Genomic DNA, 23,813 nt, shown 5'->3' with positions numbered 1-23,813 from the left:
TATAAATGGAAAATCTCCTAAACCAAGTGTACCAATTCTAGCAGAAGTTGAAAGTAAAACAGAGATTTGTTGGAGAAACGCACATTGTGCTGGCGTTTCTACGATGATTTATTGCATTTCATTTCTCCTTTCATATAGTGTATTTTCATTTGTGTCCAAAGTAGTGGAGGGGGAAAAAGACCATCTCTGACTCCATTTAAAAAGAAAAATTGCTTCCGTTCACTACGAGTCTGAAGTCAATCGTGCAAAGTACAAACTGTTAACGCATTTATTTGGAAAGGTGGATTTAAGAAATACGGAATCGTTCCAATTTTTCGTGCGTAAATACGGCTTTCAAAGCAAACGATCGGTTTGCTTTGCGAATATTCGGTTGAAAAGCGAATATTCTTTTTGTTTTATTTCATTGATGCAAAATGTAAATCTAACAATGAGAATTTCGAAAAAAAAAAATTAGAAAAAAAGGAAGAAATAAATTTTAATTTTGTATAAAACGATATGATTTTCTTTTCTCAATAAATATTTAGGAAATAATGAAAAATAACTGTCAGTTTGTGAAAGAATTCTAGATACCTTTATGTTTCTTTCTATTTTATCTGAAATATTTGCTACCTGTAATTTTTATCTGCAATAAGGGATTCATCTCTTATTTCTTTTTCACTGATGGTTGAAAATATTTTTTTATGATAGGTATATACTTATAAATTCTTATTCTGTTTAAGTGAATCTCTATTCAATTCCTTTCAACGTTATATTATAAAGAAAGCCGATAAATCGATATCCATTTCTTTTAATGAATAACTTGAGATTGAATGCGAACGAATTTTAACAGCTCTGTAGATTTCATTGTAGGACAGCAATAAAAACAGATTGGATTTGTAATTCGAACAACTGAAAATTCATTTTATAGTCTCACCTTGTAATCTTCATTGATTTCCTGATTTCTATTGATAAAATGAAGTGGTGTAGTCATGTTATCCAATAATTTTAATTGATGATTAAAAAAGAAACAATGATTTAACGAATGTAAAAAAAAATGTAACATAAATAATTATTACTTGGAATTTATGGATTTCATTTTGAAAATACAGATGAGACATAACCCAGTTTATTTCATTGAATATTTTCTGTCTTAATACTGTTGATATTTCCCGAAACGCATTGACACTGAAGAATTAATATAACTGAATAATTTGAGACATTCATATCTTACAACATTATGTTAAACACCATTCATAAAACTTGGGATTAATTATTTTTATTTATAATAAAATTAATTGTTTTTAGATTTTATTCATGTATAATTTGTAAAATAGATATGAAGAATTTCAATTTATTAACACTGTAGAAAATATTTTTTACCTGGTGTCCCACCAGGTATGCAACGTCTAATATTTACAGATTCGGATAGAACATGTCAAGACGAGTATTTGGACGAGTATTTGTAACAGTCTAAGCAGACTATGACGCTATATTTGGGGTGAAACACGTTATACATCACTATACTTGTTTTGACACATTCTATCCGAATTTGTAAATATTAAATCCTGCATATCTTGTTGGTCACCCTTTATATTCTAATATTTAATCAAAGCATGCAATGTAATCAAAGCATGCAATGTAATCAAAGCATGCAATCATTATGATTTTTCTACAAATGTTTTCGCTATTATAAAATAAAGAATCCAATAAATTATTAATATAAGAAACATAAAAGAAAGGCACTTTGAAGCTAGTGCTTTTAATGAATGGAATTCAAGGAATCCCCCCCCCACTGAATCATAATTGAAATGAAGTGATTCATTTTCTATAAAACTCTTGACAAAAATATGAAATATATTTATACATCTTTAAAAATTACAAAAAGAAAAAAAATAATTTCCGATACCCTTTATAATATTTACATTTCCAAACTTGTTGTTCAATAAATGTGCCAGTTATGGTAAATAAATTTTTGAGTACACAATAGATGACTCTCTAGAAAATTACTATCGTCGCCTCCTAATAACGAGAACCTGTTTGATTACCGACCAACTTATATCCGCCATTATTCAGACGGAACGTATCAGTAAGGCAGCCAATCAAGTTCACTTCGCATTCTTGATAATAATTAAAGTATCTTGCATCAACTCAGCTCGTTCGGTTCCTAACTTCACGGAATTTTTCTAATTTACATTGCTGGCGAGAAAATTAGGCGTGTAGCTTCAGATCAATGTTTTGGAAGAAAGGATTAATATTCAAGCTACATGAAAGGCATATATGTTCACCGTTTGGTTTGATTCCTAGTTACGCTAAGGAATTCTACGCAATAAAAACCAGAAAATTAAGAGGGGCGATTACTTTTTGCATCAACTCATTAGCTCATCATATTTCTTCGATTGATAAGGTCACTTGTTTCGTTTTGCAGTCATTCTTCGTTTCCTTTGGAAAAAGTTTTTTAAAAATTTCTTTTTTAAATATTTATGTACGCAAAATAGAAAAACAGAATGAAAAATGAAAACCAGAAACACATTTTTCTTTAGATATTTCTTGAAATGGAATAAAACTGATGACGAATGCTTGGGAAACGAAACATTGTAGATATATTTTGTGAAGCAAATATCTGTTTCATTTATGTTGTTATTGCTATTTCTTAAGGTAAGGTCATAGGCAAGTCCTCTGACGATTTCGACCGCGACTTTAAGTGTCATCTAGGGCCAAGAGCACGATTTAGCTACTCTTGCGTCACAACTCTTTTTTACGGGACGGATTTCATTCATGCAATTCATTCACTGATCCATAGATAGTAACCAAAGTCCTACCAATGGTATTGTTTCGACATGGAAGACGTTGAGGGTATGAAATAATTATACGTGCACCGGCAGCCGCGTACACTGGGAGTCTTCGGCCGGCGGGGTTCGAACTCGGAGCCAAACGGACGCGAGCCTAACGATCTAACAACCAGGTTATCATGGCTCCTTGTTTTATTTATTCAATCATGAAAATAATTGTTTATAGGATTGTTTTCCGATGTTTATTTCATTATATAAATATACATTTTATTCATCATTTTTGTGTAATAACATTGATATACAATATTGAAAAATTAAAAGTGAACAATGAAAGAAAAATGCCCAATTGAAAATTAAATGAATACACCTATTAAGTTGAGAAATCATTTTCATTAAAACAATAATTTCCGTTAATTACGCGAATATTATCTTGTTAAATAACTAAATAAAATTAAAATACTTTAAACGTTTTTTAATCGGAGCATAATCGGATTTAATATAAAAAGATAATATGAAATAAATATTTCGTGTCAAATGAAAGTAAATCTCTCATTAAATGTTTTAGTAATTGGCATTTTTTTTTAACAAAGAAAGAATCAATTTCTTTTCTAATTGATCTGGATTGGAAATTATTCCGGAATTATAATTTGGAAAATGATGATACATTACTGCATAGATATAAGCTGGGAATTAAATAATATTTTTAAATAAATTTCAAATTTTCTTAAAATTTATTTACTGTTAGATAATAAAATTACTGAGGAAGAATAAAAAATTACAATGATTGAAATCACGCTTAAAATCTAAAATAAATATTGCTTCTGTAGGGTTTATAATAAAATTATATATTTTTTATCCATTGTAATAAAAATGCGGTATGGAAGATGAATAGCTATAGAGCTAATATCAGATTACCTAAATGTGAATCAAGTAAGTAGAATGACATCTCCCGCGAATTTATTGACGGTATTTGCACGGAATTACTATAATTAGGATAATGATTATGAGCGCAACTTAAATGTCTTCAAAAGCAAAATTTAAAGCATATTCATTATTGAAAAGCTTATGCTACATGCTTATGAAGATTACTTTTCTGCCCATTAGCACAATATCGTTGCTATGTACATTAATTATAAGGCGAATTACTTTCTTAAGAAATAATTCAGTATTTTAGTTAAAGTTTAGAAATTTAGTTGTTTAGTTAGCTTGTATAATTAATACAAGAGTAATTACAGCATTTTTTCTGCAGAGAGTTCTCCGTTTCATTTTAATAATTAAAAAAAGAAGAAAAAAATAAATAATTAAAAATATTGATAAAATATTTATAGAAATTATTCTATATTTTTCTTAATATTACAAAGGCTTTGTCATTTATAGGTAATTAAAATTTTTGAAATTCACATTTAATTTAGGATAAAAACCTACCATTTTAAAATAATTTTCCCTGGAAAATCATTTGAATCTCATAATTTGAACCTGTTTTACGAAAATAAATTCAGCATATTTTTTTATAAAATGAATAATTTTATAAAAGAATTCACATATTCTTTACGAAAACTCAACTAATTATTAATAATGTGCAAAACCTTTAAGGTATAAAGTATCATAAAATTCATTTTTATTAGCAAAAGAACATATTATCTCTTCCATGCAGTATTTATCATAATTATTTGAATGTGTGCCATATTATTAAACTTTCCTTATTCTGTTTATTAAGTTTTTAAAATTTCACAGTTTACTCTTTTTATTTCTTCTTTGATAAAAGTAAATATGTTTTAGCCATGGATATAACTATTTTTTATTATGGACTATAGATTTATATGAGATGTTTTAGCTGTTTAAAATTCTTTGAACGGCCGACAGATAAAAAATATTATTTGCTATGTAGCTTACCAGAATTAGTAAAAAATAAAATACAACAAAAATGAAAAATGAAAAAAAAAAAAGAAAAAAAGTGTAAAGAAAATAACCAATAATATATTATATCACAATTATGAAAACATAAACGCAGTGCAGCCTTATAACAGAACGTATAAAATAATATTTAAAAAAAATAAAAACACGCATTAACCATATAATCAAAATAATATTGACTATAAATTAAAATACACATTAGAATCTTACCAAAAGTGTCATGAAGCAATCTTTTTTGAATTATGGATTTGCAATGGTAAATTTTTCGGAGCAGAGATATTAAAATTCAATCTAGCAAAAGTTTCCAAATAAGCAAAAACAACTTCTTCCTATTTTTTAAAATAAATTATTAAAAAAAATACTAAATGCATTTAAAAATAATATTTTCAAACATTTCAATAATGTTTGCCGACAATAGTTTTTGTACATCAAATGCAGCGATCATGCAAACAAAAAAAATATTTATGGAATTAGTCTGCATGATTCATGGAATTAGTATATATGAAGAAAACTCTTAATTCAGTTATTTTGTATTCCAAAGCAAATAAAAGATGAATGTAATTAAGATGCTTCAAAAATAGATTGAAAAATTTGGGAAGTTAATTTATTAATGTCTTGAAATCAAACATTTTTATTCATCAATGCCGCAATGTTTGATATAAAGATATTTTAATTTCTTTTTAATAAATGAGCTTAAATGCATATATCATGAATCAAACGGAATTAATGAGATAGAATCTTCGAAATGTTGGTTAATTTTCCAAGTTTGGGCAACAGTTATTCTAAAATGATGTATGACTTCTGGATCTAATGATTCAAAACAGATCTGGTCAATTATTCAAAACGGATAGATTTTTTTATTTTCAATTTTTTTCGCAGGATATTTTGTTTTATTTTTTATTAATAAATGTGATCTTAATTGATAAATTTTACAAAGAATATTTTGATTGAAGTAATTTTTTTCGATTATGATAACTTCATTAGAAATGTTTCATTATAATTATAACAAATGCGTGAACCAATGCAGCGGTTTCATTGAAAATCTATTTTCAATAACTCAAATTTTTTATCACAATATTTTGAATTTATAGTTTAGTGGATAACTTGGTTAAATAATATGATAATTATTTTCAGTTTTTTTAATCTGATGCTTCTGTTTTTTAAGAAAAATTATTCAGCTCTCAGTAAATAATACCTAAATATTTCGTGAAAAAAAAGGTTTCTTATTATTGGAGGAAAGATCTTGATTTTTAATGAAACAATGATAATGAAAAAACCTCATCAAATTTTAAAAGCTCTAACTCTATAATTAATCCTTATTGCGACACCAAACTAACTTTATGAAAATGATATACACTCAACAGCCAAAACATTATGACCACCTGTCAATAACGAGTTGGCCCACCTTTGGCGCGCAACACAGCTTCAACTCGCCTTGGCATGGATGCCACAAGTCCTTGGTAGATGGCCGGAGACAGATTGTACCAAATGTTTAAGCAACGGTCACGCAAATCCAAGATATTGAGAATTGGTGGTCTTTGAACTCTGAGCTACCGTACCATGTCATCCCAAAGGTGTTCTATCGGATTGATATCCGGTAAGTTAGGCAGCCAGGACATTGACTGGAATTCAGCATCATGTTCCTGGAACCACTCCAACACAATTTTAGCTTTGTGACACGGGGCGTTGTCCTGTTGGAACATTCCATTTCCAGCTGGAAAAATAGAGACCATGTAACGGTGCAACTGGTCCGCAATGATGTTCAGATACCCTGTAGCATTCATGGTATGCCCTACCACAACCACGGGTCCCAGAGACGCCCAAGAGAACGTCCCCCAAAGCATAATACTGCCACCACCGGCCTGTGTATGACCTACTGTCCATTGAGGGAGCAACTGTTCGCCTAGAAGACGGCGTATCCTGACACGGCCATCGGCGTGATGCATGACAAACCGTGATTCATCTGACCACTGATCCATGGACCAGTCGCGATGTTCCGGGCCCAGCGCAGGTGCAGTTGGCGATGACGCTTGGTCAGCAAAGGCACACGAGTGGGACGTTTGCTGCATAGCCCCATATCCAACAGTGTCCGCTGAACAGTGTGCTCCGATACTATTCTACTTGGTCCTGCATTGTATTGGGCTGTCAGCTGAGCCGCAGACTGGCTCCGGTTTTGCTTCACCTTGTGAGACAGTCTCCGACGACCTTTTTCTTTGATAGCGTGTGGACGTCTAACACCATGTCTTCTACTGCTGCTTTCAGCGTCATTCATCCACTTTGCATAAGTACTAACAACTGTAGATCGCGCACAACTCACGAGTAGTGCAGTTTCGGAAATATTTGTTCCGAGCCTTCGAGCCATTACAATCTGCCCTCTATCAAAGTCACTTAGATCCGCAACCTTTCCCATCACACACAGAAGTAAGCGAAAGAATGGTTCTTCAGACTCTCCAGCAGTAGTTAAATACCACTTCCACCTGATCACGTGCCTTCCAAGTCATCCAGGCGAGTTCATTGCAAAATGTAGGGGTGGTCATAATGTTTTGGCTCTTGAGTGCATATACAGATGTTCATTTGTCCAGTTTATGCAAGCTGAAGCATCATCTACACTTCTAATCAAGCTTGGATAAATTATTCTGTTTAGAAACGAAATAAATTAATGAAAATTCTCAAATATTCGTACAAAACACCATTCTCCATCTTCTTTTTAGGATCAGAAGTAAATTGAGTGCACAAAAAACAGCATACTTTCAGAAAAAGGCAATGGTATGCTTTTGCAGCAGCATTACGTGCATATAACAAATCATAGTCCAATCATTCATGAATAAATATATTAATCAAAATTTAAAACATTTTATTAAAGATAGTATCTTTATTCATTTTTGAAAGGAATAAAATCTTATTGCTTTGCGGCTTTCAGAGAAAATAAATAAAAATTATTAACATAATTTAAAGCTCAATGTGAAACAGAAGTGAAAGGATTCAAAGGCTTGTTTCAACCAAAATTAAAGACTTAAGACCGTTTGAATTAAAAAGAGATTTTTAATTTCATTACTTAATTCAGATATCACTCAATGTGAAAAATTCCTACAGTGACATTCCAAGCCTCTACAATAAAAAAATCTCACATAAGGATATAAATACTAAAAATATTTAATATTCTAAAAAAAAAAAAAAAAAAAAAATCATGTGATACGCCGTAATACAAGCAAAGTTTGTCTACAAAAATAATGCAGGAAAAAATTATCTGATTTTCAAAAACAAAAGAGTTTAGAAAGAAAAGAGAAACAACAAAGATTCGATAATATTATATTCAATATGTTATTACTAAGAATTCAGATGATAGTCTAATAAAAAAAAAATTGGAGTCTAAGGAATTATTTTGTGTACTCTATAAGGAAACTTATTTATTCGGGAAATAAGAGAAAGTAAAGCTAAGGTAAAAGAGCTCAGTATTTTAAAAGAATATCTTAAAATGTGATATATATATATATATATATATATATATATATATATATATATATATATATATATATATATATTAACTAACGTCAGGATTTTCCAATAAATTCAAAACTTCCTAATTCTGCTTTATTCTAAAGTTTATTTCAATTGCTTATACATTTTATCTATATAGCAACTTCTATGACATAAAATAATATATCAATACAAATATATCAAATTTTATGACAGATCCTATTTGAATTTCCAGAATACTTTTAATTGTATTGAAACAAAAGAATTTTTCTTGTTGTGTTTCATGTACCTTACATGATCAATAAAAAATCTTAATCATTTAATACCAGATGAATTCGTTTTAAATTGTTTCTTTTAATTACTTTCGCAATAAAAATCTGTCAGATTATTTAAAATTTTAAAACTCGATTTTGAGTTAAAAATACGATTGTTTGCAAAGTACTTTTCGCAGATGCTAAATTGACGCAACTAAATTGATTTTAGACTTCTCCCCAATCGTGTCTCACTTTTAGTATCAAGTGTCAAAATACATTTTTGCTAATAGTTAATATAAGATCCTTGCAGTCTTTATTTATGATTCGAAATAATCCAAAGATTTAACGTACAAAGTTTTATCTAGTTTGACCTTTTAAATAAAAAGTTCTAAATACACCATTGACCCTCATAATTTATATTAACTCATGGGACAAAGAAGTCATTCATAGTGATGCGTATCATTGAGTATTGCTTATAAGTCTAACGCATACAAATGCAATGCAATTAGTTAATTCAATGACAAAGAGCGGTTTGTTTTCAGTTGCAGTTCCTGTAATCTGAAACAAATACTTTTATTTTTATCATGATTTCATAACAAAAATAAACTGATTTAGACATTTGATTAAATGCTAAACATATTTAGTGAATGTGATTTTTAAATTTTTCATGGAAAAAATTTATTGATATAACCTAAGAGATCTGAGATTTGTTTAGTAAAGGAATTTAGCCATAAAATATAGTTTTGAACCACAACTAAATATTTATATAAATCACTGTACTAATAAAATATCTGCACAAATCACTAATAAATATTTATACATATTTCTGCTAATTATAGTTAGAAAACGGAATTTTTCTATTTTTCATAAGAAACATTTTGCTTATATAACCTAAGAGATCTGAGATTTGTTTGGTAAATGGTGTTGCCATAAGATATATATTTTAATCACTACTATAAATCAATATAATCACTACTAAATATCTGCGCAAATCACATACAAATATTTGTATAAATCACTATTGAATATCTCTGATAATGAAATATTTCCGTCGCTTTTTCTTAATAAAATCTCTTTTCCCATTAATAAAAAGAATGAATATCTGTTATTCACCAATAAACAAGTAGACTAACTGATGCAATAAGCGAACATCCTGCAAGGCTATCAAAACACAGTAGATGAAGCATGATCTTTTTTATAGCTGAAAGAAAGCATTATCTGCACTGATGGAAGGTGGCCAATCAGAAGAGATAATATAAAACTGATGTCGAGTACCGTCACACAAAGATGGCGTAATAATCTTTTAAAAATTAGAGACTTCCTTTCATTCACAATCTCATTTATCTGGCATTATAAAAAGCCATGTTTAGAATCAAAAATTATTATCCTTGTATGTCATTATCATTGTTCGCAAAGAGTTAATTTTGTAAAATCTAATCTTTGATTAAACTCATTTTTAATATATTTATTTTTAGAAAGATTGCGTAAGTAAATACGAAATGATACCAGTGTTTTTTTAAATAGAAATTTGTAAATGCATTCAGGTTTTAATTAAATCATTTACTGCTAATGATATAAAATAGAATTTGTAACAAATATAAACAAATGCTTTCAATCTATTTTTGTTTTTTAATTTGAACTCAATTAAAAAATCAATTTTTAAATTCAAGGTTTTTTGCATCAAAATTCATTTTTGTTCTTTTCCATGCGTCTATTTGTATAAAATGGTCCGGAGAAGTATTTACTTATATAGGTAAATGTAATTAAAAATTTTTTTATAAAACCCACGCAGTCTCAAACCGCTTACTTGTTTGTAGCAGTTTTATTATTTTCTTTGATGAGACATTTTATGAATTATTAAGAATAAGTAATAAAACTGAATTTTGGAACAAACGAACTCAAGTAAAATGAAGGTATATAAATGCTCAAACTAATGAGGAAAGAAAATGCTCTTGCGGCATTTATTTAATATGCATTAAAATTCGCTTTATTATTATTCTTGCATTTGTTTCAACTTTTATTTTCGAGCAAATAAATAGCAGAATGCATGGTTATCGAGAAGAATTTTTTATGAAAATGCTGTCCTAATTAGATATTTCAGATTATACGTAAATATTGTTATTAACAGAAAAATATTTCATTAAGAATCGTGCCAATTCGCTTCGTTGTGGGTGTATGGTGTAAAACAGTAAGAATACCTCAATAACAAACAACGACGTTTATTAATACGAAGACAAGAATACACAAACAACAAAACACAGCTGAGGCGTACACAACAGTCCACAAGTAGTAATGGATAGTAAACGACAACCACAGCACAGTAAGGGGGAAGACAGAACTCAGCAGGATAAGGGAATCTACGTAGCTGTTCTCTACGATCTCTCCAAACGCCTGCTATTCTCCACTGTCTCCACGCTTTAGCTGTACTTGATTTCCGACTCACTGGCCACTTTAATACAACTCAATACGACTGGTCATTTCACACACGGCTCACTGCTGCTTCAATATTTGTCTCCGAAATTTGGCGCAGAGTACTGATTTACAATCCACTATTAGCTTGAGCTCTACTCAACGTTTGTGCTTCGCTGGACTGATCCAATAAATTCGCAGGTGACTTGTTTTGTGTTTGCAGTCCAAGCAGAAGTGTTTCTATACTACTCACTTCTGCTTAGACTGCAGGTCCTTTTATAGTTTCAGGAGCAGGACAGAGAAGTTTCTCGAACTATCTAGCCTAACTGGGTTCTTAGTTTTTCTATCGCCGAAATTCTTGAAGATTCTAGTATCACCCATTTTGTTGCCAAAATCACCAAATTCATCTCTATAGTTCAGGGGTCACTAATCCGGTATCCGATGAGCATCCAACAGAGCTGATTTTAAAACGGTCTTTCCAACGATGGAACTAATTGTGCTGAGAAACAACATTACAGATTCGAAACAATACAACGAAAAACAATGACAATATAATGATATATATTTTGTTTGACAGCATTTTCGATCGCAGAAGAAAGTCTTCGTCTTACCAAAATGTCAATATGTATTGAATGCAAAGGTTGCAGCAGTTATAAACCAGTATTTCTTTGTTATAATATATATGCCAATCGCCTGATGTAACGCAATATGATGATATATATCTTGTTTGGCAGCATTTTTGGGTAGCAGAAGTGAGCCTTTGTCTTGTCAAAACGCCAATATGTATTGAATGCAAAGGTTGTAACAGTAATAAACCAGTGTTTCTTTGTTACACACTATAAGCCAATGGCCTATTATAATATAGAAGTCTTTATAAAAGAAATATAAATCTTTTTTATGGAAAATTTAGATAATTTTTAATATATAATTAATTTTTATTCGTTATTTTGAATTCTGAATTATTTATAAAAATTTATATCTTAAATTTGCTACATTAAAAATAAATAGAATGGATTCAATTTAAACTCTTTTATAAAAAATACTTATTGCATTATTCATATAATTATGACAGTAAAATGCATTTAGCAAACTTTTTATTGATAATAAAGTAAATCTGAAGAAAGCACTAAATAAATAAATAAATAAAAAAGCCATACACATTCTATAATTATAAATACCATTTTCCAATCATCCATAATATTTTAATAAATTGAATTGCATTACAAATTATACATTCGAGCGTAAGTTTTTACATTGTAAAAACAATCAATATCTCTAAAAATGAGCCTTTAAAGACATTTTGTATCAAACTGCATAAAAGAACTTTAAGAGTTAAAAAAAATTTCTTAAAGTATTTCTGGAAAAATTCTTATATTTTCCGCTTTTGTCTTCTTATTTTGATAGGTTTCATTTCCAGTATATTTTTCTCCAAAAATTTATTTCTTTTGCATGACATTTGAAAGAAAAATAAAGAACGTAAGAGTAAATTTTCATATAAATATTTCTTTAACTCAAATAGCGATCTTTGGAAAAATTGCCCTTTCACCTTTTCCTTTGTATAATTTTTACGATTACGTATTTGTTCTGCCAACTGATATGAAATTTTTTTATTGTCTTGCCTGAATTATTCATTTAATTTCCAACAAACACAAAAATTTAATGCCTATAATACGAAGCCTCAGAGTATCGTTATGATGCTGTACCCCATGTAGAATTAATTAGAGTTTCAACTTAAAAATACTTGTACATTTTTTACATTTATGACTTGTACATTTGTACCACTGACTTGTACATTTTTTTTTTAATCTCCAGATGATCATTGCTTTTATTTTTGCCACTTAAAAGTAGTTTACACTTCATTCCTTTACGGCAACGTTAATAAGATTTATAATGAAAAAAATATTTTTTGTAAATATTAATATTATTTATTATGCTAAAGTTTGTTAAAAGATATATATTTGGTTATTTTTCTTTCTAATGGTTTTAAATACTATAAATCAAATATTAATAACGCGAATTTATTTTATTTAAGGTTTACTTGAATGGAATATTATTTTTTTTATCTAATCTTTGTTTATCTGATCAATAAATCAAATAAACAAAAGTGTGAAATTGAAGCCAATAAATTTTTCTTATTTCACAAATCTATGTAGAAATATCCGTGGCGAGGATGTAATAAAAGAAATTCCTGTAACAAGTTTTTTTTTATATTTTAAATAACATGAATGGTATATTTTTATAACTCTATTTAGTGAAAAAAGACAACTATTCAAATGTACTTTTTGGCAATATCCATTTTGAACTATCTGTAAGTTCAAAACAGTAATTATCAGTAATTATATTCTAGAACGATATTATTGAATACATTTCTAGATTCATTCTTTTTGAGGTTATGTAAATACATTTGGCAACATATACCAGTAATAATTTTAATTGCTCAAATGTTTTTACTGTGTTTAAAATTAAATTTATAATTAAAATTTTAAAATATTAAAAAAATTTAAAGGAGCAGGATTTATCTTTAAAAATTTAAATTTTAGAAAAATTTGAAAACATGTTGTTTTCTACAACTTGAAGAAACAAAAGATTTAACCTCTTTACAATTACAACAAGTTTACTGAAATAACGACTCTTTATTTTTTCCACAAATTATAATTGAGAGAGTTCGAATAATTAAAAAAAATCTGAAATTTGTCACTGATGATCTATAAACTTCAGGGTACATAATTTTTAAATTATAAATTTTAAAAAGAAAGAAATATAATCAGATAATAATATAATGCAATTTTCTTTGATTTACATCAATTAATAAAATGTTGAATAGTATTAAAACTTTCAAAGCGGTAGTATATTAAAGTCAAATTAAAGTAAAGGAAACGCTTTTAATCATTAAAGAATGCTTATTTAAGGAAACAAATTTTTCTTTCGGAAACAATGGTAAATGTTCTAAGAAAGCTTCGTTTTTTAAATTAAAAAATAATTAATTCTTTTTAACAAAATATTTGACGAAGACCAATTCATTAAAAAACCGGCTGTTAATGATGCAAAAGTTATTCATTCTTTTAATTGTTAGATGATGAAATATGATAAACAATATTTTAAAAAAGTATTAAAACATTTGATATTCGATAAAAATAACTATTAATTTATACTTCTAGATATAATTTTAATATAATTTACTAACTTTAATTTACCAAAGCCGAGTTCTTGGACTATTGAAATTGTTGCATTGAAAGTGCATATTTTACCCAATATAATAAAAAAGTATTCATTTGTACTTTACTAAGTCTTGTTGATTGAACTGACAGAAAAGATGTTTTCTATAAAACTTCATAACTATATTTATTTAAATTTGAGATGAAAATTCTTTAAAATGTATTTACTGATTTAGTACGGTCATTGTTTAGCACACATTCCGCAATCCTTTTCCATGCTAAAAATAGCTAAGTATTTGTCTCGAAAATAAGTTGGTTTTTTTAGAACAAATACCCTAGCTATCAAAATTCTATTTTTGTCAAGCAAAAAGAAAAAAAATCTTCTCTTCAGAAGTAAAACTTATCGAATTTTTAAATTTAGTCTGAATTTCTGTTATCATTATTGTGTGTAAATTTCCTTTTCATAGTTCTTGAAACTTCAGATATTCGTTAAATTAAAAAAAAAAGTTAAGGCGAAATTATTTATCTTTCAGATTTTGCTTAGCTTTTCTTACAAAAGAAGAAGCAAGTCTATAAAGAAGTGGCGAATAAATAAGTGTCTGTACGGGAAAGTAATAAAAAACTTTTGTCTTAAAAAAACTTAAAAAAAAAAAGATAAGTGTCTGTACGGAAAGTAATAAAAACTTTTTGTCTTTAAAAAACTTAAAAAAAAAAGATAAAGCAACTTAAAAAAGTTGCTTTATCTTTTTTTTTGTTTTTTTTTTGTTTCAATGAAAATTTAGACAAGGATTGTCTATGAGTAAGGAAATTCTCCCGAAATATTTCTAATCAAAATTGTTGGTTATTTTAAAACTTTCTTCAACACATGGGATCTTTAAAACTATTCATAATTTCCTATAAATTGATAAAATTAAGAATATTTTTCAGCATTAGCTAAAGGTGCAAAAAATATATATCCTAGTTGAAATGGCTTTTTTCATTAATAGATTCAAGTTTTTTATTTTAAAAGTGCGATTTTTATTTAAAGCTTCGAAAATATTCAATATAAAACAAATTCAGAAAATAATCTGATATTTCTTTTTAATCTATTTAATTTTTTTTTTTTTTTGCTGATTTGAGAGATCAGATAGTTTGCCGACTAAATTAGTTGTGCTTAATTTTACTTATATCTCGGGTGGTTGTGTGGTATTTGCGCTCCATAATAGAAATTTCTTTTTTCAAAATAGAAATTATGATTACTCCTATATAACCATGAATTGAAGAAAAATAGTTGTAAAATATATTGTTACACAAATGCTAATATACATTAAAATGCATTTTTAGAAGTTTTTATGAAAGTAGTAACCAACTTAATTTTATAGTTCAGATTTATGGTTGCTAAATTTACTTAGCTTGTTCTTGATCGCTTACTCGCAAGAGAATATTTAACTTCAAATTCTATTGGACATGTAGCATTTACTACTGTTCTAAAAACCTTATACAACTCCGCCTTTTATGCAATGCATCTCTTTCAATTTTCAGTAATCTCAACAAAAATGGGAACTTGAAAAATGAAAGTGTTTAAATTTAAGTTAAAGTGTTAAAATTCAACTAATGCAAAAACTTTCTCATTCAGCATTGTTTATTCTCATTACAGATAACATTTTTATCTAATATTAATTAATTTCACTAACATTGATCCTTATACATTCAATAACTTATTACATTAAGGAGTAACAGGATTTAAAAACGGATACACTTTCTAAAAATTACAGCGCTATAACTTCCGAAAAATTTCAGCACAAAATTGATTTTTGCATTAAGATAAAACTCAAAAAATTTTCTTTTTAATGATGCTTTAATCTACAAATTAAGTTTCGATGTTTAACAAGCGTGTAAAGAAATATTTTAATTATATTTTTCAACAATGTATTTCGCACAAAAAAAAATTAATATGCAAGAGCACGTCAATGGGAAAAAATTAGCTTTTATGAACCTGTTGCCATCACATTGACAGAAGTTCAAATTAAAAAAATAAATCAACTATTATTGTAAATTAAATATATAAAAGTGTAAATTTCAGCAAGTGTCTGTGTGAAGCAAAAAAATTTGATATATATTTTCTAAAAATTAAATGGAGGAAAAGATTTCTATGACTTTTTACAATATATATAGTATTAATTAAATCAAACAATTAAATTTAAGGCAAACATGGTTTAATATATCTATTGGATAATCACTGTAATCAGCGCCCATCAGTTAATTTTAATCAGTCGCACGCATCTACTAACAAAATGGTCTAAATGAGCTAAACAATTACATTTTATGTTACTTGAGTCAATAAATGCTCCGATCAATTAAGAATTTAAAATTTTTATATAGGTCCTTTACATTACCCGTTGTAATCCTTTTACATGTTTACAATTTTACATTAACCTTTGAATCTTATTTAACCAATTTTTTTCAGACATCAATATTTTAACCGTTAGCACTCCGATCACTCTCTCCTCTCGGGCACCATTCAAAGCAGTACAGGCGTTTTATTTAATTATTTAATTAAATTTTGACTGATAAAATATTTAAGAGTGGTAAAAATATGTAGATTAATTTTCTGGGAAAATTCATATATATTAATTTTTCGGAGCAATTAACAAGTTCTCTTATTCGGCAAATATTTATGCATCTAATTACTTTTCGGAGTGCTAAGGGTTAAATAAAAATCTTTGATCTTCAATCAACTAAATCATTCATTAAAACTAAATAATTAATGAAATTTGAATATCACTCTTCTATAAAAAGTGGCGATTTTAGAACACTTCATAGTCCGTTTCAAAGTAGATACGCCAATCTTTTACCAGGTATTCTCAACAGTGATTGGCTTATGATTATGAAAATATTGATTGTTCAAATATTGGTATGTAAAAACTGACAGATTTGAACGCAGAAGATAGAAAGATTATTTATTGAACTTGAGTTATGAGTTGAAGTGTCAAGAGTATTTCGCAGAATATGACTCCTTAGGACAAAAGGACTGCGTAAAATTTAAACTTCATAATTTTTTCATAAGAACATTTATTGACTGAAGTCAAATAAAATATTTTGATTTGCATCATTTAAAATTTTTGAAAGTAAAAATAAAAACTGAATTTTACGATGAATTAGAGAAATTTTTGTTGAGTAATTCCTTAAGATATTTTATAAATTATAAAAATTATTCTGCATTGCATATACAACTTCAATGCTGAGCGACTCTACATTCAATTTTCATATTCAAAAAAAATGTGCTTGTTTTCAGTAAAAAATGTTTTTATATTAATTGCAGTTTAACATTTACACTCTAATTTAATGTGCACATTTTAGGAACTCTGACAGAAATAAGTAATACAATGAACAGAACTGTTTAAGGCCTACATAATAGTATGACTGAATTATATAACTATCAAAATCTGAAACTTTGATAGCTAAATATTTTGCAGTCACCAAAGGCGGCTAGTTTCTTAATAAAGATATTGCTAAGTGAACTATTGTAATATATATACATACACATACATTTTTTTCTTTTATGAGTACAGATAATGGCAATTTTCAAGAAAATTCATTCAGAAATATGAGATTGTTTAAATATTAGTAAATTAGGCCGCTATAAATTCTCTTATATCTTACTTCTTTTTAAATGCATTTAATTCCGCTATTTATTTTTCTGATAAAAACAGTCTTACTTTTCTATTAATAATAGAATTAATTATCATTTATTGCAAGATATAGGAATAAGATAAATGTATGTACAAGATCTCATAAATGTAAGATCAAATAAATAAAATGTTTACAAAAAAAATACAGACAAAATAGCATGGATTTCTGAATTATATATATATTTAAAAAATATAGTTATGAAAATATCCAGAGGGAAAAAAGCTATGAAAACCTAATTATTGTGTTTTCTAATTTTTTTTTCTGGCCCTGCACTTGAAAATAATATTTGTGATATTTATTTCTTTTTATATTTCCACCTTTATTTAATTTCCAAATTGGAAATTTTTTAGCTTTGATTCCTTTGGTGTAATATTTTCACAGGATGCTGTGAATTTTATTTCTGCAATTCCATTATCACGAATTAGCCCGACCGGAACTGGGTTTGCGAATAAACCGTAACCCCTCTAGATGTGCACCAAGTTTTCTTGCCAAAGGGCCAAATCCCAGTAAACCTACAATGCAACAGGGGTAGGGAATAATTTATTGAGCGCAAATGCTCCATTCCCTCTCGGATACTCAACTTTAAGTTCCGCATTCTATAGATTACGTATTTTTAAGCATCATATAATTATAGCAATTAAAGCTTGATTAATAATCTCTCTTCATGCACTTTATATTGCGCATTAATTTTCCTAATGAAGTCCATCGTAATGAGACAAAAACGTAATTAACCTACTAATTCATCTTTTAATTGTGAAATGTATTTCATTGCACTTTGGATTTAATTTTCCGATTTCGTATGTCTGTTTTGCAGAAAAAAGAATCGTCTCATCATTCAACGGTAGAAAGAAAAATCAAACTATCAAAATATACGATGTAATATTGTGGATTGTTGGTATTGTATTGCAACATTCAACTGTATTATTGTGTATCGAACAATAATAATAACTTTTTTCAATATTCAGGGTAAAAAATTGGCAAAAATAAAAGTTAAATTTCATCATTAAAATGATATTTCTTGACAATATTTTACAAATATATTAATAATATATTTGCAAAACGTATTAAGTATATTAATAATTTTAGGAGTTATGGCGAAAAAAAATGACGAAAATTTGGGTTAATATTTTAATTGATCTAAATTTTAAATAAATCGCTAAGGGATTCATTAGTACATTTGTGCCAAATTTGGTGGCTGTAGGTTAAATCATCTGCCTATAAGAAGCTGACAGGCAGTAAAAAAATATATTCACACATTTTCATTAATTAACAGAAAAGATGTCTTTGAAATACTCATCAAGGGTTATTTGAAAAAATAAATTGATTCGAATTTCTATTTAAAAACACTATATCTTATTTTTATATTTATGAACTGAAAATCTCGATTAAATGTAATTAAGTCTATATTTTTCTAGAATGGATGACTAAAAATTTAAAATTATACTTTGAGGAAATTCTTATTTAAGACTTTAATAGCATCTATCCAATCTGACTTTTCAAATATTTTGCTAAAGAGACAAAAAAAAAAATGATGGTTGATATCCATTATATAAAAGAAAAGTCTAGAATTCATAGGAATATTTAAAATTATTTTTAATAAAATTGTTTTTGCATATATATTAATTAATAGAAAAGAATTATTTAAACATTTTTCTACTAGATTTTAAAATAATCGATGAATTACCAGATATGCTTATATTATTTGAAGAAAATAAAATATATTAAAAAACAAAAACTACCAAAAGTGCATTCCTGAACGAGATGCAGTGACTGAAAATCTTAAAGTTCCTGGAATTATTAATTATAATAAACGAATCAGTAGAAATAAACTTTTAAGAAATAAAATTGTTATAATATGACCTTTTTATTCAGAAAATGAAATATAAAATGGTGTCACTGTCATGCATTTTTTTTTTTTTTTGCAATCAGAAGCATTATTTTATGTTCGATCAAAAATGCATTCGTTTAAAATTAAAAATACTCAAATTATCAAAGTTTCAATGAGAGGGAATTTCATATTTGATGGTGTTGAAAAATATATCTATCTTTGAAAGATTTTAAAAATTCATTTTTCTTCAAAGGCCTAGAAGCAGTTTTCTTAAAATGTATTAATGTGGCTTTAAAAAAAATTCTATATAAAGTTTCTCAAGCAATAAATCAGGGTTCAATTCAAATACTCAAAACGCATTTTCAGAATCATCAGTTCTTTTCATACATGCTATCCAACAAAAGTTATTGGAAGATAAATCAAAATTCATAACAATTTTTTAGCAGAGAAAAATGTGAAGAGATAGTTGTTGAAGAACCTGAGATGTGAAGAGAAAAGATGGATTACCATTGGGGTCAGAAATTCGTAAAAGAACGAAAAGGCGAAAAATAGGATCATAATACATCATACAGAAGGTTATCATTTTTTGGCTAAGAATTAGATTTATAAAGTTTTATATCTTTAAGTCTTTTGGATATCTAAAAAATAATATTGTTCAGGAAATTTGGTTAGATTTTGCTGCTGGCTATGAAGAACTTTTTTACTAAATTAATATTTGTAAGCAATCGATATACTTTTTGGTAGATGATGTTTTAAGTGAGATTGAAATTTTTCAGTCTCATATAAAAGTTCAACATGCAATTGCTCATTAATAGACTGAAATAGAAAAAAAAAATTGAATTAAAATGAATTTTCAGATTCTTTTTAAAATATAGTAAAAACAGAAGCAGTCGTCTCTTCAAAACTTTATTGCGTACTTTTTAATATAAGTGTTACATACTCCCTGTTTGCATAAAATTATGGAATATTAGTGAGGCTACTACTTGCTCTTGCAGGATATTGGTGAACAAAATGTACGAAGTCTTGAATTTTAGCGTGGATCTAACATTTTTACTAAATTATGCGATTCTTAGCGATCCTTTTTGGAGATTATTCCCTGGTATGCGATTAATATACAATAAAGTTGAATTTCTGCTTTAAACGGTTTTGGTGTTGTTTCTTATGGCACTTGCCACGGACAAGCCCACTGTTACGAAGACAGTGATTTTAAGCCGGAGGGGGAGTGTCTCTTGTTTTTACAGTAGCGCCAACTAAGGCCAAGAGTACGACTTTGCTACTCACGCATCACTCATTGGCGTGCACAACCCCTTTTTACAGGAGGGCGCATTCACACGTCTCACAGATAGAACAACGGAAGAACAAACCATGCCCAAACTGGGAGACGAAAACGGGACGCCCAGACCACAGGAAAGACGCGCTACCCTTATGCCAGGACGCCGGATTAAACGGTTTTTAAATCACCAAACAAAAGAAAGATTTTACAATGAATTACAATTGTTGTCACATAATAATTTACCAAATTTTATTGATTATGCTTTGATTTTGATTTCATTGATTAAGATTTAGAATTATCGCGATCGCATTCATGCGGAATTATTGATAAAAAGACGATCCACTCTTTGATGGATTTTGTTCAAATTTGATTCGAATCCATATTTTTGATGTTAAATCTGTGAACCAAATGTAATTCATCTAGCTGTCTTCGTTTTGTAGTTATAGTTAACTGACATTCGAACAGCCGAACTGACAGACTTTCTCTATATGGATTTCATTCAAAATTTGAAAGTAATCTACAAATCTTGTATCAAAATAGCCATATTTCCCCGCCTATTTCAAAGCGTTTTTAAGTTATTTCATTCAGACAAACAGAAAAATAGACAATCCGGTACAATTTCAAAAATTTATTTTCCCTGCTCAAGGAAACGGAAATATCCCTTTAAGTTTCGACTACAAATTTTTTGATGATTGAAATATTTTCGCTAATTTCGTATCTAAAAAAGTAAAAAAAAAAGTCTCTCTTTTTTTATTTGTCTTACTTTGGAAAAATCTATCACAGTTTAATATGGAATGGAACATTTTCATTTATACTCAGATCTAAAATTAATTTATGTAAATAAAATAAAAAATTATGAATTTTAATGTTAATTGTTTCAGATGCAGAATAATTATATTTTCTACACAAAATAGTCGAATTAAGAGGAGGCTGAATTTCTAAACGCAACATGCTTAATCAAGAAGCTTGATACCTACGAAAAGGTTTGAAAACTGAAACTAAGCAAAACCTAGATTTACCTTAAAGATGAAAGAATGACGAGAACGGTGATTAAATATATAAAAAAAGGAATAAAATTATAAGATAATATCATGATTTAACATATGCTAAAAACTTTTTAAATTATAAAAAAATTATTTTTCCTTTTTAAAGAAATAAATTAAAATTTTTAAAAATTCAAATTTATAACAAAACGCTAAAAGAAAATTTATAAGCATTCCGTACAGGAGGAGATAGTATATGGTCATATAAATCATTTAATTCTAATTATATGAAAATATCATTGTTGAACATAAAGTTGGAGCTGTAATAGTCTCAGAAAAAAGTAACTGAGCATTTAATTGCGAAGGCGAAACAATTGTATACAATAGTTACTCGTTTGTGCTATGCAAAATCTCTAAACCTAGAAAATCATGATTATTAAAGTAAAGGAAAAGATATTCTAAAATTTTGTAAAACCACTATTTTAGTTACAGTTCAAATTAACTTTTATATCATTCATTTTAATATGGTAGTTTTGGATTTACAGAATGGAAAAAAAAAATCTCTGCCTTTTTAAGAAATTTATCTTCCGAAATTATTTCGCAAATCTTTAATAGGAGTTTTTAACAGATTTATTTTTGAAAGCTTTAATACAATTAGTCCCGAATTTCAAATTAATTCTACAATTTATTTCTTATTGGGACTTTGTTTCAATTTTTCCATGCAGAAAACGTTAAAACGATTAATGGATTTTTAACAAATGTGACTATAATCGTCTGAATTCATTTTTTTATAGAAACATGTGATTAATATTTCACGTTGTTAAAGATATACAAATTTATGCTGTAATTCACCAACTAAGTGCTTTTTTGAACTAAAAGAAAAGTATCATTACAAAATTTACCCACATTAAGTGCATTCCTCGTGATCATTATCAAATTTTCATTTCATTTTATTTTCATTACTGAAAAAAACTTATAGATATTGCAAATAGCAAAGTATCGCTTTCCTGATAATTTAAAATGTTCGGTTTTGAATATACTCAGCGAAAAAAGGCCTTGAAAGTTTTACATGTGTGCAGTGTAATTTCTTAAACCAGAATAAGTAGAAATATCACTGATAGTTTTCTTCAAATTTTTAAGCTAGTCTTCCTTATAATATCCTAATTTGTGAGTATTTTCAGGCAGACCACTCTCACTGGTTTTATTAAGAATCAAAAGAATGAAACTATTTTACAGCTTACGTGAAGTTATATTTCTTTTAGCAGCTCAACTTGCCATTCTAAAACATATAGTGTCTATCAGCGCAAAATATTCAATAATATTGTCTTCAGGATATTGTATGATATTTAGAATTTTAACATCTTGTGCTTATAGGACATTAATGAATGCAATAAATGATGACATGAATGAAAATGGTGTTAAAGTCTGAGCAAAAAATGTGATTAGTTGTGCGGACATTCTTTATTATGAGAATTCAAAATTTGCAAACGCCTTCTAAAACAAATCTTGAATAAAGCTTTCTTCATACCATTCTTAGTTATTGAAGAGATATTATCAAACAAGCTTTGAAAAAATCTTTCTTAAAACCATTTCCATTTACTGCATGCTACAAAGCTTTGAACAAAATTTATACAGAAGAAATCTATCTAGCAACTTAAATTCATGAGAGTTAATTATTTTAAAGACATTATTTGCCAGATAAAAAAAATCGTGCAAACGTGAACTAAATCTGTCAAAAGATGAAAAATCTGACGGCCTGCACATTCATATGCATGTACAAGTTTTAACTCATATATTCAGTGACTTAAATTAATGAAATTTGTTCTGTTATCTTGCAACTACAATTTTTGTCCAGTATCTATTTGTACCAGAGATTCCTTATATATGCTATATTCACGTCGAATTTCTATATTTTGTAGTTGTTATTCTCAAATGTCATGTAAGGCATTAACTAGGATCCACAATTTTATGCGGGAGGAGAGGGGGATGACCTTTATTGAATAAAATGCGAGAAAGTTTGGGAAATGCTATTCTCGCTGGTTCTTTTAATATTTGGATGCGTACGAAAAAGAAAAGTTCC

At 28.0% G+C, this 23,813-nt stretch overlaps 1 protein-coding gene across 1 annotated transcript; it reads right to left on the bottom strand.

Annotated features, from left to right (window-relative positions):
- Positions 1–6,585: 6,585 nt before the first annotated feature.
- LOC129980682 (uncharacterized) lies at positions 6,586–7,092 on the bottom strand. Its single transcript, XM_056091062.1, has one exon. The coding sequence runs from the start codon at positions 7,090–7,092 to the stop codon at positions 6,586–6,588; it is 507 nt and encodes a 168-aa protein (XP_055947037.1).
- Between the last annotated feature and the right edge of the window lie 16,721 nt (positions 7,093–23,813).

Source organism: Argiope bruennichi, chromosome 8 (genome assembly GCF_947563725.1).
Source record: "Argiope bruennichi chromosome 8, qqArgBrue1.1, whole genome shotgun sequence".
In the NCBI taxonomy this organism is placed as follows: domain Eukaryota; kingdom Metazoa; phylum Arthropoda; class Arachnida; order Araneae; family Araneidae; genus Argiope; species Argiope bruennichi.
Note: the sequence above shows the minus strand (reverse complement) of the source record. Positions and strands in the feature narration are given on the sequence as shown.

Excerpts from the sequence above, each read along its gene's own strand:
- LOC129980682 (XM_056091062.1), bottom strand. The coding sequence starts at position 7,092 with ATGGGAAAGGTTGCGGATCTAAGTGACTTTGATAGAGGGCAGATTGTA.